At 34.8% G+C, this 17,517-nt stretch overlaps 1 protein-coding gene across 2 annotated transcripts in view; it reads left to right on the top strand.

The window, feature by feature from the left end:
• Positions 1–11,311, top strand: part of LOC121422398 (RING finger protein unkempt homolog) — a 29,830-nt gene extending 18,519 nt beyond the window's left edge. The window contains exons 12-14 of one of the 2 annotated variants that reach the window (XM_041617410.1): positions 4,153–4,248; positions 6,941–7,102; positions 9,199–11,311. In XM_041617410.1, coding sequence (XP_041473344.1) covers positions 4,153–4,248; positions 6,941–7,102; positions 9,199–9,381 — 441 coding nt within the window. In that variant the 3' untranslated portion in view covers positions 9,382–11,311. The remainder of the gene's footprint in view (positions 1–4,152; positions 4,249–6,940; positions 7,103–9,198) is intronic. The other variant, XM_041617411.1, reaches the window with a different exon arrangement.
• The last annotated feature ends 6,206 nt before the right edge of the window (positions 11,312–17,517 follow it).

Genomic DNA, 17,517 nt, shown 5'->3' with positions numbered 1-17,517 from the left:
GATCTAGGCGACTGTTTCATAAAGCTATTGGTATAGTATTTTATGACTTTACAAATGATTGGAACATGGTTTGAGTGCTAAACCAGTTTTTAAAATGATAATTAGTTCCATCAGCTAAAGCTGGAATAGGATCATTGTTGATAACGATTATTGTAATTAACAAGCATTTGGATGTGAAGTTTATTATTTTCTTAAATTAAGGGTGTAGGCATACAGTCTCCCTTTGTTGAGAAAAAAAGGAAATGTGTTGAGTATCGTATTTAGTGCAAGCACACATTCCATTCATTGGTGATATCATTTGTAACTTCATGAGTAGCTTTGTGGAACAGTCCCCAGCTAAGCACCTTCTTGTAGATTTGACTAACACAGTGAATGTTTTGGTTTATATTGTTCTGATTGTTAACCCTTTAGCACCTTCTGTCATACATAGTTCAATGTACCAAATCCAAGAGTAGATGGCCCAAATTCACAAAGGTGGTTTTTAAAACTATTGGTTGAACCCATCGTTTATGCAGATTTCCTGTATTAAGTACAATTATTCACTGCATACATTAAAAAGTAACCAATGCCATTCTTTCCTTTACTATACTATAGGAATACTTAGAAGAGACAAAGTGACTGCTTTTACCACTACTACTGTACATGTTATCAAGTATTATCTGTTGATAAGCTGTACTTCTAATGTAAACTGATAATGTGTATGCTGCTTTTTTTTCTTTTCTTATCTATCTATTCTGTTATATTGTGAATTACTTGTATTAATATACATGATTTATTATACAAAATCATGAAAACCCTATAAAAATGTTGTTTTTAAAAATCCAATGCTGATGCGTGCTTTAGTCACAGTGCACAAAATTGATGCCTGTTGCCATAGTTAGGTACACTATTTTATTAATGAGTCCACTGTTTAAAGTGTGGACTTATTAATTCAAAACAGTGGACTCATTAATAAAAATAGCATTCCAATTTGTAATTTATACAGGATATCTGCGTAAACCATAGGTTCAACCAATGGTTTTTAAAACCACCTTTGTGAATTTGGGCCATTACGTTTCATTGATTTCACAGTGTTTCTACTCGTCTAAATGCACCCTCTGTGTATGTGATTACGAGACCTTCAGTTGGTACCCCCTTTTAAACCTTATCAATTCCTAAAGATTTAATGTTCTAATTCTTCAACTGCACAAGTATTAAAGCCAAACTGTGATCTTGCGTCATTTTTTCAGTGCACAAAAAGCATATAGTGGGTTGAGGCCAATCATGTGTTGAATCCATCATGGAATAGCATCCTTATGACAATTTCTCCAAGTCTATTTTATGTAATTTTCATGGAAAGTGTAACTTGGGTTATATGTCCATTATTTATCCAGACTTCTATCAACGGGCAGCAGGCCATTTCTCTCGGTCATACCTCTCTTCTATTATATTCATCCTATTCTCTTCAAAGCAAACAAACTTATAAATGTTTTACGCATACAATTGAATTGTTTGTCCACTTCGGTTACAATCACACCAACGAAACTTAACTCCAAACTCACTGATAATAAGAAGGGTTCGTATGAACCCTTGCGTTAGTTTCGTTGCTTTGCTTCAATTTTATGGCTGGTACTAAGCCTAAATTGTTTACCTGACAGCCAATCACAGCTCGCCGTTGAGCAGCCATATTCTCTTTGGGTTCTATTATATATGGTTTCACCTTATCATTCTAGTCTTTCGTGCGATTTCACTCCGATGAGTGCATGCCAAAAAGGTTCATTTCCATTTTCAAAGCTATTATGTTTTTGCGGTACCAAATACTTATTTATTGACTGATAAATCATAATATATCAATCTACTTAAGGAAGGTGTTACGTTTTCGTAACTGCAGCACTTCTTTAAAATGAAACATTTTAAATAATCCACAAGTAGATCCTCGACACAATGATTATTTTTCTGAGGATTATGTTTGAATACATTACCGTCACATATCTTGCCATATCACCCATGTGGTTAGTGGACGAACTGATGGTAGACGAAATGATAGTAGACATAGTAGACAAGTTGGTAACTGGACGAATTGGCATTAGCCCAACTGAAAATAAACCATGGGGAATGGCTTTAGTCTCTTAATCCATTGAGGTATCTGAGGTCAATGTTTATGATACAAGCTTTCAGGCAAGTTATGCCTCTCTTCCTCTATCCAAATTTCATTTTTTAATACAAGGTTGCCTGACATGTCAGAAGGTGCTAGAGGGTCAATGATTTTGGATTGCTGTTTTTTTTAGTAACATACGATGCATGTTGAGTGGACCATTTGGAAGTTACCGTTTTTCACTTTCTGAAAGTAACTGACACATATGTCATTTAATGTCCTTGTGCATAATATGCACATGTAGGAAGTAAATATCAAATGTTTGATGTGACGCAATTGTATGGGGCAATGAGTCGGCATGTCATTAATATTCCAGAAATTAATATTAAAATTCATCAGATCACTTTCTACTACCAATACTTTAAGTAAACCTTCAAAGCGAAATTATTATTTTGTAGTAAAGCAAATTTTTATTGTTTTTAAGATTCCTTTCATTCACCTGTTATTCTGTGTTTGAAATGTACAATGAGGAAGTAGACTTTGTCCAATTAATAGTTTGATCAAGCGATATGATTGAATGGAAATCATTAACCAATATCTTAGAATAAACAACATTTATCTGCTAGGATCCATTTGTTCAAACATCTCAGAAAAATATTGGCACTGATGTCACAAGATAATTTTTTTTGTGAAATATCTCCACCACCCGCAACCCGTGAAAAGCCTTAATACCAAACAAAACTAAAACTAGTCCTCCAAAACTTAAAATTTAACTTGTTTGCATTGTTTTTTTCAACAATGCATTTTACATTTACTTTGGTCATTTCAAGTACTTCCTCAATTATGCTCATGAAGCAATTGGAAATTAAATCAAATGCAAGTAAAATAAACAAATTTGTACTCCTGAATATAAAATTCAGGAAATGTAATATCAGCACTTCATCAGCTAAACAAGTTTAAACCAATCACACCTGCACAGACAGACAAATTGTATTTTAAACAATATAACCTTTCTATTTGAAAAATCTTTCGAAAGACAAGCCTGTTTCAAGAAACTGAAAGTCAAGGCCTTATTGCTTGAAAATTAATACATGGTAAATCAAATCTTAATTACCATGGTAACAGTACTCATTAGCAAATCAAAATCACGGATTTCAAGGAAGTTACCATTGGATCTCTAAGACACACCATAACAGTAAGTTGTATACAACAGGACAAATATACATACTGAAAGCAGAGTCTACAAAATATAAAAGGGAAATGGGGGAAAAAATAGCATGAATTATAGTCTTCAAATAATCCCAAATAATGCTACTGCGATTAGATTTGGGTTATAAATCTAAATAACATAGGATATACTGTGATCGTTTCAACCCTGTCTGATTGAGCTTTACAATTACATGAATACACCGCAGATTAATTTTTACTTAGGTCTTTGGAAGAGAGGTAAAAAATCACTGCCTTCATCAATCAGAACTTATCAGGCCGTTTTTCAAACAAGAATACTTACGATGTATTTATTCAAATGAAATCATGGTGCATTTCTAGTTGGTTGTGCTTATAAATTCCTTCTTGCAAATAAATATCTGAGGTGCATTTTGATAAATTTTCTTTTTAGAGAGAGATTTAAAGGCCACTGCACATCTTACGACTTGTATCAGGTTTGATTTTGGAGAAGAAAATATGACGTTTGCATTTTTTCTTTGAAATTTGATTAAAAGCAGTAAAGAATCTTATTTAATGCTCAGGAACATGTTGAAAATCAAACTTTTTATGAATTTCAAACTTTATGTTTGGATTAAAGTTCAGATCTGTTAAAGATTGTAGGTAAATAGTCATATATGAATGCAGTGATTACAAATTTAATTCATTTTATACATATGAAAAGAAACAAATTAGGCTTAAATTTCAACTTATAGTAGTCATATGATGACTCAGAATTTTTGACAGTTTTATGTTACACGTTTTATTAATAACATCAAGCATTTTATGCTGAAATGGGTGATAGCAGACAGGTCTAGCAAGCTGGCAGTGGGTGTATGGTGGCCTTTAGTTTTGTTTTCCTTTGATTCTTGCAGGCATGTGATGCATGGAAGCGTGAAGCTACGGAATCCCAAGAGAAAGCTAAGCATGCTGAATTAGAAAAGAATACAGCATTACAAAGAAAGGAAGAGGTAATTGCTTCTTTCTCTTAATCTAATCTAAAGAGCAATCAAACCTTTTTTATAAGGTTTATGAAAAGAATATTGGAAAGAAAATGGTGCTGTAACATCTACATTGTAGATGTGTACTTATTCACTAGTTTCTTTCAAATTTTGAAAACTGGAAATCACACATTGTGCAGAGTTGAATGTACTGAGGATTTAAATACCATTTTTCAGTGCATTATGTTGTGCTGATTGTCATTGAATAATAGCCATTAACGTTTTTAAATAGCTTATGATACTAGAAGCAGGTAAAGGCCCGGTCCCACTGCACGTACGGATGCAAAGCGAATGTCTTCTAAAACGTAAAAAAAATCTTGCCATCCATTGGAATACACTATGCATCCATTGTGTACTCGTTGCATACATATTACACATGTCCATCGAGCATCCGTCCACTGTGATTTCATCCACGCAAAAAGTGCACAAAACTTAGAGAACGAATGAACTTTCCTCCGAAATGATGTAAATCCTGAACATGTAAGAGCAACAAATGTTCCATATCTGTTATCCTTTAAACATCCGCTATATCACCTCTGCATCCTTGCAACTCGGATCCACTGAAGCTGAACAATGGAAAAAGGGATTAAAGATAAGGTACATGGAATGTCTATACATCGTTAGTAGCGCAGAAATAGAAAGGATTTAAGTGTATGCATCTTGTAAATAAAATATTCTAAATCCCCGGTAACCCCTTCAGAGCTGTCATCCACTTCCATCCGTTTTCATCCGCAAGGTTTCCGATGAACAACCGTTTAATATCCGCGGTACATACTACCCAAGTCCATTCCGTTTTGTTTTCGCAAGTTTTTCGCTAATTTTGTCCATTTCTGAGGCGGATGAAAACAGATAGAGCAACCTGCAAAATTTTGCTCGTCCGCTTTGTGCTTTATGAATACGTTTTGTATCTGTCAGCCAGTGGGACCAAGCCTTAATGTGATGATATGCAATTACTTGCAGTTTTCATTCATTTTGATATCATGTGAATGTTATACTATACCCATATTTTTTCAAATTAAAATGGATCATAATAATAATAGCTTGTACATGAAACTATTCACCAAAACATTGTTAGATATAGTTGGTGCTTCCAAACCTAAGAGAAAAAAGGACATCCAATGAACTGTGCAACAAATAAGATGAGTTGGTATGTCAATTCATAAATTATCAGTCATTGGAAATTCTTGAATTCCTGGGGTCCCGTTTTACAAAGAGCTGCGATTGATTTGATCAGTCTCACCTGTATGGAAATCCATCATTGTCATAATTTTCCTACCAAAATTTGCACATAGTTCTTTTGTAAACAAAGAGGAGCACATCAAGTTGTCAAGACAACAATAATTGTATTAGTATACATCCTATCTAGAAAACTTTTTTAAACAAACATGAATTTATATGTTGACGTTGCTGGCTCTCCATAGTTGTGGTTGATCGGATCAGATACAACTCTTTGTAAGATGGGGCCCAGATTTTTTTATTAAAATTCACCCAAATTTATTGGTCTACACTGAATAGGAATAGCATGTGAATGGAACTATAGTTGTGGAAGGAAGATATACTGTATATTAACTTGATTTTTGATCTTGTCTAGACTAACAAATTTGCACTTGTTCTGACCTGTAAAACTTGCATGAGACACTTAGGGGTGATCTACCAAAAGCTAAATTCAATTCTAAGTTAGATAAAATCATTGTTTGACACTGATTTATGTGATGGTGAATCACCCCCTTCATATCATATACATGTATAATGTTTATCACCTTTGTTAGAATCAATGTTTATGCATTGGGAGTATTAGATTGATTGTATTATTATTTCAGTACACCCAGTATTATTATATTTTGTAGTCCTTTTATGTACGTTGTTTTTAGTATGCTTGATTTATAACCATTGTCTTGCTTTTTTTTTGGCCATTTGTGCATTTTTGTATTAAGTCAGTAAATTGAAGATGTATTTTCTGGTGATAATAAACATCTAGACAAATTCTTAAAAAGAAATTGAAAATTAGCATTGTTATATGACAAAACCTGTAATGCAATGAAATACTTGATCATGTTAGTTATGCACAGTAACTCAAGAGGAAATAGACAAACAATAGTCACATGTTGTAATCACTTAAAAATGAAAATAAATGTATGCTTCAAGTCAGAAAACTATTTAATAGACATCTTGATGGGCTGCTTTTATTGTTACAGTTCGTGCATGGAATGTCTTTATAGAACTACAGTGATGTATCTACGCAATGTAAAAAAAAAACACAATCAACAAACAAACTGAAGTACACATGGGTCAAGTCTTGAAATCTAGAATCTTTCCAAAATCTGATCCTGTTACCTGTGGTTATTCATTAAATTCAGGAATGTCATCTTTCATACTTTATAAACTCATATTCAACCATAGAAAAAAAAACATTTTGGGGCGTACGTAATGATTTTCAAACTTTAAAGATAAATCAATTCTTGAGTGACATCCCTGTACATCAAACTTTCAAGAATGTCTTGTGCCCCCTGCTCTCCCATCTTAGATATGCCACTGTAGAATGTGTATGTACAGTCAGTGGAGATGAGCATGGCAAACAATTAGCACACTCTTCAAGACATGCATTCATTCTCATATCAGAGCACCACACTGTATGATCATCCATTGTGTTTCTTCCTTGCAGGCGTTCAATGAATCTAGAATACTAAAGCAAGAGATAGAAGGTTTATCAGGAGGACCACATTTACATGTGCTAAATAAGGTAGCTGAACTGACAAATTTACCCGTGACCAAGCTTAAACAATTACAATCACAGCTCAAACTGGATTTAGAAAGGGTTGAAAAGGTGAGTTTGTACATGGTCTTTCTAAATTTGTAGTTGCTGTAACAAATAAGAAATATTTGCGTTGCCTTTATTTCAGAATGATTTTGCCCTATTTTGTGCTAATATTTGAATGAAGTTGCAATATCTGGCTTATGCTTGTTTCAAAATCACCGCAATCTGGCCACTCCGATAGCATCGTAATTAAGTAGATACATAATCAAGCTATACACCAGCAGCTGGGCACAATAGTCTGCAACTACCACAAAATGTCTGATATTTTAAAAGCATAATGATAATTTGTTTATTTATGAATCGCTCTTACAAAATAACATTGTTTTAGAAGAATATTAACTTTGTCAAAAGTACAAGAAATCTTGTCCTGTTACACAAAGGTTAACGATTAATCATACACTTTATTTTTACAATTGATTGTACATTGTAGCCAATGGAATCAACCATAGAAAAATGTTCTATGATCATTGCTAAGCTATGTGTTATGGGCCACAGGTGTACAGTCAACATTTATTACTTTTTACACAAAATTGAAGTCATTATATATCTAAAAAGGCAGCAAATAATCAAGATTTGGCATACACCATGGCTAAGAGCAACTAGCTGGTAGACTGCTTAGGTGGCCTGTTGCAGTGACATGCAAACCACGCCTACCAGAAGAAAGATATGATGGTTCCCTTACAGCAAATTCATTTATTGCATAAATGGCTACTTGATTTAAGAAACTCTGGCCATACCTTACTAATTTAAATATTGCAATTATGATATACAGTGCATATCAAAAAAAAGTTTACACTTTGAAAAAGCCCTGGGAATTAAAAAATATACAACATGTGGTTAATTTTTTCACATATAATCTTGGGTTTGGGTCTCATCTATCTAATGAAAGTAAAAGTTTTGTCAGAATGTTACACATGAGTGAGCACTGTCCATTTTTGTAAAGCTCGCAGAAATCAGTTTGCGCAGAAATGCTCGTTTTCACGCTGTGTTAAGGGGAAACAGTGAAATCAAACTTACCCTGCGAAACATTTCTCATACATTTCCCTTGCACTTTTAGTCAGTTGAAATAAGATGGATACATTCAAGCATTGTGTAACGATTTTGCCACCCAAATTGAAATTTCAACACTTAGTAAGCACAACATTTACCCTTTTTGTGCCAGCTGGATCTGAGGACATAACTGAATATGAACAAAAGTTTATATCAGACATCTCCAGCATTATTTCACTAAATTTTTATCATTGGAAGTGGGTTTAAATTTCATTTTTCATTTAATACTTGTTTCTCCACACTTTTCCCAAGCTTGGCAACGATTAACAAAATGAAAATCAAGCTTAAGCCATTCCATGTAAATCACAGCTCAGTGTAAAGCAAATATCCTCACGATGGCCTCGGTATGTGGGGGAGAGGGGTGGGGTGAAATGCTCTCTTCGAAGCATTTTGGGCAAGGAAACAAGTCAAAAAAGGTAAAAGATATCTTTTAATCAATTCTAATAGCTGAATTATACATGTTCTTCATGATTAAGGTCTACTTTTATTCGCATAACTATTTCAAAGTTCTGCGCAAATCATTTTTCACTAACTTTTCAAAAGTAAGTGGTGCTCACTCAAGCGGAAATATTTTTTGACATTTATATCGTCATTTGATTAAATGGATCTGTACCAATGTTAAAATGTGGAAAAATCGTCAGGATATTACAAATGTATAATTTTACAGGATTTTTTTCAAAGTGTAAACTTTTTTTTGATCCGCACTGTATAATGGGTTAGCTCTGTAAATTTTGATTAATTTTTGTTGCACAAGAAAAGTCTCACCATGATGCGGTATATTGGCTTCAACTGTTGAGATAGTCACTTTGGATTTGGACATAATATTAGTACTTTGTGGATGTTGGGGAAAACAAAAAGTATTTTCCTTAATTTCTTGGGAAACAACCCAGTTTATATGTGTTAGAACATTCACAAAAAGGTCCTGGAAATTAAAAGCAGAAAAATTTCAGAAAATGTCTGAGTGCTAGTTTGGATGAAAAGGAAGAAAGAGAATAAGAAGATAAAGGATTATACAGTGATGTGTAAAATATTTCATTCTTGATTTTATCTTTCAGGTGTTACATATAAGAGAAAACTTCACTTGCTGCCTGTGTCACGACAGAGAACGTAGCGTTGTGGTAGGACCCTGCCAACACTTAGCCCTTTGCTCATCATGCGCAACAACAGTCAGTGAATGTCCTGTATGCCACATACAAGTCAACAACAAGACCAATGTGGTAGTGCCGGCACCCCTCTGACTGTGGCATTACTGGGGGCATTCCTGTGCCCCTCTGACAGGGGGATAGTTCCTTGGGTGAGGGGGTATACCTGCACCCTTCTTATTGTAGGATAAGTCTTGGGGGTCAGGGTAACTCTGCATCTACATCACTGAAGATTAAGTCCTGGAGTATGGGATATCTCTTCACCTCTCTTCCTGTAGATACTTCCAGGGGTCAAGGTCATTCTTGCAAGTCCCGGAGGAGGCATTATTCATGCACCCCTCTTGCAGTAGGATAAGGACTAGAAGGCATTTCCATCCTTTTCTTAATATTGAAAGCTAATTTTGTGGATAGAGGATAAAAACTCGGATAGGGGTTATTCCACCTCCCTTTTTACTGTAGGATAAGTTCAGAAGTAGGGAGCATTTGACATCCTAACTTCAAGACAAGTCCTTGGTTGTATTCCCATACCCCTCTTACTATAGAGGATGCACCTTCCTGCCTCTAACCAGGATGGGCCTAGGTTTAGAGGGTTTGTCTGTGGTGTGGTAAGAACCAAATATTACATTTTCAACTTCCTCACTTTGATTTCATGTCTTGATGTTCTATTCTATGTTAAATTTGTCATGAGGTAATAATTGCAAGAACATTTGTGATAGAAAAGGAGGTGTAAAAATAGACCAGAGGTATCAGACTTGTTGATTATTGTTTCACATGGTGTTTCAGTATCAGTATCACGTCTTTGATTTGTTGATGTTTATTTTGAGATTATTGTCAAGTATATACCACAGTGTATCCTTCAATCCATGCTAGTGAACCCCCAGAGGTAGGTCATGTTTTATATGATACAAAATCCTCTCCATCATTCTTCCATATCCATGCTGCTTTCATACCCCTCAGCTAGGTGCATCATCGTGTTATATTTACCGGTAGCTAGTATTTATTATATCATTTATAATTTTGTTCAACCGTACACTTGTTATAGAGGATTAGGTGACTGATCTTGTGACAAGTAGATGAATAACATTCTTGAAAGTAATGCTTAGCTATCTCCAGGTATTTACTAGTATACAATTGTGAAGTAATGGGTATTTTCACATTAAAAATGAAAGAGGAAAATGATACATGAGTATACATTTTTTGTGAAATAAAGGGCACTTTCACTTTGAAAATTAAACAAAGAAAATCGCTACAGTGATGACACTTGTGTTATGTTCTTGTGAAGTCAAGAGTACTTTGAAATTTAGAATTAAACCATTTAAACACAGATTTGGGGAAACTTCCAGTATACCACTCTATCTTGGAGTACATACTCAAATTCAATATTGTTTTGAACACAGAATACTTCGTCATATTGACTAATCACACATTGTGAAGTGAACACACTGGTGGCTTGAAATTGAAGATTAATCAGACTTGTTTTCCTTCTCCGCATCCCCTTCCAGTGAATGTAAGCACACACAAGTTGGTTTCAAGTCTCTGATGTTAAAAGTGTAACATATGCCCCTTACAGGCACATATGATTATAAAATATGAATTATAAAATATGAATAATCATACTTTACAGCGTTGAAGTATTCAAAACCTTGCTATTATTTAAGATTTTTTACATTACGATGTCAATGTAAACTAAAAAGGTGATACTTCATATTGTTCAGGGTTAAAGTGAGTTCGTTTGTACTTTGCGTCATTCAGAATAAAAGATGAATATTGTTTGATAACAAAATAGCTAAAAGAATACAGTAAATAATGTATACTGTACATCCTTATGATTCAATGCATAATTTTGTTTATTAGCATGGCTATAATATGCAAAACTCAAACAACATTTCACCTGACCTGGATTGTTCTTCATTTCCTTTGAATTACCTCCAATGGTCTCCGTTCTGTGGAATGGGGGCCTGACTGGTCTGAAACTAGTCCTATAGAGATCTTTCAATGGTCTTTCAGAGATCTTTTATGCATCAAGTGATCTTTCAGAGTTCTTTCCATGCACTTCGCCTGGTCTTTTAATGATCTTTCAATGATCTTTCAATGATCTCTCATGAGTCTTACAGTGATCTCCGCAAAAATCTGTAGAGACTGCCGAAAGATCATTGAAAGACTTTTAAGACCTTTGAAAGTTCATCGAAAGACCACTGAAAGGCAATTTTCCTGTAAGAATGTTTTGAACCGTTTCAAAATGTTTTGGTGCCCATGAAGACCACAAAGACCACTGAAAGATTGGTTAGGACTTGTGTAAGACCTCAAAGACCATTGTAGGTTCATTGAGAGACCTCTGAGAGATCAACCAGAATTCATGGTCTTTCAGCGGTCTTGTTCTCTGGAATGGGGGTTTTATTCATCTATATGGGGTTGGTAAGATTGAAATAGTTTGGTTAGCAGAGGAACATGAACATTTCAAAAAGTTAGTATTAGAGTGATGCACAGTAAAATTACCCTCCTCTCAAGGCACAATTATATAAAGCACATCATTTATGAAAAAGTTCAGTTCACCCAATAGATATGTTGAGATGTTAGAACATAGGGATGTACTTGTCCATTAGGCAATGATTTATATTATATTTTTGTTATGTGACCGTATATTTGCATGATAATCATATTGTTGTTTTAATGAAGTATATTATCTTGTTCTAAGTAGCTTTAATAAGTGTTTAAACCTTCAGGTATATATGATTCATCATGTGTTATAAAGCAGCTGTATTTTTTGTGGGTTGTTGTTATTGTCATTATGTGAAGCAACTCAAGTCCCCCCCCCCCCCACCTGTCTGTTTGTTACTTTAAGATCATGATGATATGATGATGAAATCACTTCTGACTATTTTTAAATTTGAAACTGCATTATTATTTTCAGATTTATCTGAACCAGGATAACATTGACAAACAATATCCAATGGTGATAATTTTGAAGTGGCACAAATGCTTTCTGTCATATTGTGACTATTGTTAGTGGGCTATTTAAACTTTTAAACTCTCAATATTAAAACATTTTGAGGATAGCTCTGAGCAGTTTTTTAGAATGATGGCAATGAAGGTAATCTCATATTGTCTGAAGAGAACTTTCTTGGCAAGAGAAAGTTGCCACTTACAGCATAAGTCAAATGTATTTCTTTTTTGAACTGTCAAGAATTTATCAAATTTTAAAACAGAGTGTGTCAACAGCCTGGTATTGTCTGAGGGGGGCATTGTTAACTTGCAAAATCTTATGTGAACATGAGGTTCATAAATCAGTCATAAGTTGTGTAATTAATTGCAAACTTTCAATTGCTTACTTAGGTTCTTCTTGCTAAATTAGTGTAGATTTTGTTTCTGTAATTGTAAGTGGGTCTGTCAATGTGTATTTGATTGACATTTACAATTGATTGGAAAAGTGAACTTACAACATGCCTGGACATACCAGATTCTCTTAAAAGAAACCTCACTGGCCAACATTGCTTGTATGACATATCCATGGATGACGGTCACTCCAGTGACGTAAAGAGAAATACTGGTTCCAATCTTTCTGACATAGCAACTGCTCAGCAAACACAAAATGTTTTCAGAATGTGTGGAAAAGGTTTTCCGCATGTCAAAAATGTTTCGATAATGTTTTATATCGTTCTCAAACTTGTGGAAAATGGTTTTGATTTTTTTTTTTTTAGGTCTCACCTGCGAAGCAAAGTGAGACTATAGGCGCCGCTTTTCCGACGGCGGCGGCGGCGTCAACATCAAATCTTAACCTGAGGTTAAGTTTTTGAAATGATGTCATAACTTAGAAAGTATATGGACCTAGTTAATAAAACTTGGCCATAAGGTTAATCAAGTATTACTGAACATCCTATTAGAGTTTCATGTCACATGACCAAGGTCAAAGGTCATTTAGGGTCAATGAACTTAGACCATGTTGGAGGAATCAGCATCGAAATCTTAACCTGAGGTTAAGTTTTTGAAATGTCATCATAACTTAGAAAATATATGGACCTAGTTCATGAAACTTGGACATAAGGTTAATCAAGTATCACTGAACATCCTGCATGAGTTTCACGTCACATGACCAAGGTCAAAGGTCATTTAGGGTCAATGAACTTTGGCCGAATTGGGGATATCTGTTGAATTCCCATCATAACTTTGAAAGTTTATGGATCTGATTCATGAAACTTGGACATAATAGTAATCAAGCATCACTGAAAATTTTGTGCAAGTTTCATGTCTCATGATTAAGGTCAAAGGTCATTTAGGGTCAATGAACTTTGGCCGAATCGGGGGTATCTGTTGAATTACCATCATAACTTTGAAAGTTTATTGGTCTAGTTCATTAAACTTGGACATTAGAGTAATCAAGTATCACTGAACATCCTTTGCGCGTTTCAGGTCACATGACCAAGGTCAAAGGTCAATGAACTTTGGCCGAATTGGGTGTATCTGTTGAATTACCATCATAACTTTGAAAGTTTATGGATCTGATTCATGAAACTTGTACATAAGAGTAATCAAGTATCACTGAACATCCTGTTCGAGCTTCAGGTCACATGATCAAGGTCAAAGGTCATGTAAGGTCAATGAACTTTGGCCATGTTGGGTTTTTTGTTGAATAACCATCATATCTCTGTAAGTTTATTGGTCTAGTTCATAAAAAGTGGACATAAGAGTAACCATGTATCACTGAACATCTTGTGCGAGTTAGAGTAGTATTCAAAGTCAGCACTGCTGCTATATTGAACTGCGTGATGCAGGTGAGACGGCCAGAGGCATTCCACTTGTTTTTTTTTTAGGTTCCTTAATTGCTTGTTTGCCGGGTAGTATTTGGGATCTTGTCTCCAGAGCAGTATTGATATTGGAACAAATGTTTCAGGGCCCTGTTACACATAGCTTAGAACTTGATAGTTGGACTGGTTTCATATTGATCATTCTATTGAATCATCAATACAAATCAACTATACAATCATTCTCGTAGCTTTGTGTTACCGGGCCCTGGTCTAGAAGGAAGCAGTTTGGTCATCTGGTAGAGCTACAACTGTACGGTAACAAACTCTCTGTGATTTTAAGCAACAGATTTGATCAAATTGACAGATTTGATGCAATTTACCCCAACAATTCTCAGATTTCTTTACATGATGATGTCCGAATAATGGGAATAGTGACTTCCCTATGGGAATAATGACTTCACCCCTCCCATCCTCACATATTCCATAAGTCCTGTGAAAAATTTGATGAGATAAGTAAGGAACAGAAGTAAGGTCTTTGTTGACAGGTCGTCTTTCAATATTGATGAAGTTGAGGTTTGATTGTATTTATTTGATGGATGATAACGGTGCTTGTTGGCCATGATTTTATTTTATGTGAAAAATAATCTGAATGGTGTATGCTCATTAAAAGTGAAATTTTCACAGAGACATATGTTGGAACATGACCCCCCCCCCCCCCCATCATCTCCCCCAATTCATTTTTTTTTTTGGAAAGTAAATAACATTCTAGGGTCTGAGCTTTGCTCTTTTATTTTGCAATTCATTTTAATATCATTGTTTTAAACTTTCCAGTATATATATTTATTTTTAATGGACTAAAAGTGATTTCACTTACCTGTTTTATCTTGATCGGCCAATATCATCTTTGATACATGGGTTAGATATGGCATGATGTAGTGTCTCTTATATGTGATCATTTTACATTTAGTGGGAAAATATAATTATATTATAGATTAGTGTATTTGCCCATGTATGTGAGTTTTAATGACATAGTCTAAAATTTATTCATGAGGAAGGATAAGAACAGTTACCCTTTTAAAAGCTATTTTGTTCTTTAAATTCATTTTATTGAAAATTACATTGTTATGGCATGTACATGTATTTATGATACAGTATTCTGAAGAATTTGTTTTTTAAGGAAAGAGATATCAGTACTGTTTATATTTTGTTATTTAGATGTGTCAAATCTATCTTCCCTTCTCCTCAGGCTTATATTGTTATTAAAAGCCCTGTCACATTGTTTCGTGCAAGCTTTGCGTGTGACTTGCGGGTGACCAATTTTGCTACCCTTTTAATACCCTCGGGCTGCCAGCAAGTCAACCTCATTGACAGTATCTTGCACTTATCTCACATGCCGTTGCCCACAGAAGCACACGCATGTCTGATTTACATGCAGAATATTTTTGAAACATGCTCAAAACTTTGCTACAAGGCTTGCACAGAACAATGTGACAGGACCTTAAGATGCAGAGGGTATGTAAAATTTGATGTTAGCCAAACATGCTACATTTTTGTAGCTTCATAAATAATAGAAGCATGTAATACCTGGGGGCTGTTTGATAAAGCTATTCAGAGGTTATGTACTGTTCATGCATGAGTTGTGACCAGGGTGCGTTTCATGAACACTTGTCCGATAAGTTGTCGGATCTCACAACTTTCCTTGGCTGTGATTGGCTGAGAAGCACTGTTACAATGGTAACCATTGGATAAAATTAGACTTGTCAGATAAAACATCTCACAAGTCCTTTCATGAAATGGTCCCCAAGCCTTGTTATAGGTGAGATATCCGAATCTTTTCCATATGTAACATATTGGCACTTAATGTCCTGTAATTCTACCTGACAAATCATGAACTCTTTCTTCAGATGTCTGTTAACAAACCCAGATTTTCGTTCCCAAAAGATAAAATTTTAACTATAGCTGATGCGAATCAATAATGGTTATAGAGTCTGGAAGCACCCAAGAGGAGGTCACAAGCCATGCGTAACATACAAACATGTCAGCTTAGCAAAACACCATAGAAAGTACCATGTTCAAGAAACTATGACCCTGTTCTCATAACTGCCCTAAAACTAGTTTAGTGGAAACTAGTTTGATGTGTAATGATAACGGTCAAAGTGGTTTGAGAAGCGATCTTCCAAACTGGTTCAGAAAACCACCTTGTGATGTAGTTTTCAAGATCGCTTTGCCTTGTCAAACTGGTTTTAGCGTAAGAGAGTACACAACCATTCTTCGGGAAGTGGTTTTCGCACATTTTGAGCACGCTTCTACTGTGTGTAAATTATCTGCGCTGTGGTTTTGTATTTTGCATGAAACATGTCACCCCCACTGGGAAAGTTCCCATAGCATCAAGGCCACTTGTTGTGGCAACGTGAAGTGGTTTTGAAAACTGATCGAATAGGAGCACTAGCAAAGCAATCTTCCAAACTGGTTTCCTGAACCGATTTTCCATAAACTAGTTTTAAAAGTATAATGACAATGGTGTCTACTTTAATTACTTTAATGTAGTGTGTTATATTGGGAAATCCAGAGAGAAGTGGAATCTATGGATTGCTGGGTACAAGTTCATACCGAGCTTACTCACCTGATTGGTTGATATCTTTAGAACAGACGTGCTTTCCAGCCAGCTGTTTGTTTGTATATTTCACCCCCTGGTACTACCTTTAAAGCTGAATATTGTAATGAGTAGCATACAAAAGTGAGGTTTCTTTGTTTTTTGAAAAACAAATAAAAACTTCACATTTACAAATTCTAATTCTGAAGAAATGATACGACATGTAAATATATGATTCAATATATTTGCCTAATATTCGACTTGATTTATGCTGACCATTGCTTGAAAGGTGAGAAATATACCCTGATTATGAGAGGAGGAGGGTGATGAGATTGAAAGGAAGATTTTATGTGTTTGGTTTGATATTAATATGAGAAGAGAATCTAGAATTTGTGTAATTCCTGAGCCGTATTCAGTATTCGCCAAACCATGTAACTTCTTGTATTTCACCAATTAAATTGGTGAACAATATATTGTACTCTTTTCCTTGTTTACTAACTATAGAGACTTTCTGAGATGAAGATGTGTTTTATTGGAAATAGCAAAGATGTGGCAGTTTTTATTTGCCTCAGATATTTTTATGTAGCTTGGAGGAGAAAGCTGGTAGATGTGTTGTTGTTTTACTTTTTATCTTGTCTCATTTAATTGTGAGATGTGATGTATGATGTTTCACTTGTATATTCTGTAGAGTTGTTTTTTGTCATGTCATGATTAGTTATGTTTTTGAAGCAAATTTAAATTTGTACTTTGCAAAGAAGTACACACAAAAAAGAAACATAATATGCATGTTATGAATAAAGATATACATTCTTTACCTTACTAATTCCTACCTTTGTCACTGTTTTCTTTCTATTTGGTCTCATATGTGGTTTTCTTGAGGGTTCATCTCAAGAAACT

The sequence above is a fragment of the Lytechinus variegatus genome, chromosome 10 (assembly GCF_018143015.1).
Source record: "Lytechinus variegatus isolate NC3 chromosome 10, Lvar_3.0, whole genome shotgun sequence".
In the NCBI taxonomy this organism is placed as follows: domain Eukaryota; kingdom Metazoa; phylum Echinodermata; class Echinoidea; order Temnopleuroida; family Toxopneustidae; genus Lytechinus; species Lytechinus variegatus.
The sequence above is the reverse complement of the archived record's forward strand: the minus strand, read 5'-3'. Positions and strand labels throughout refer to the sequence as shown.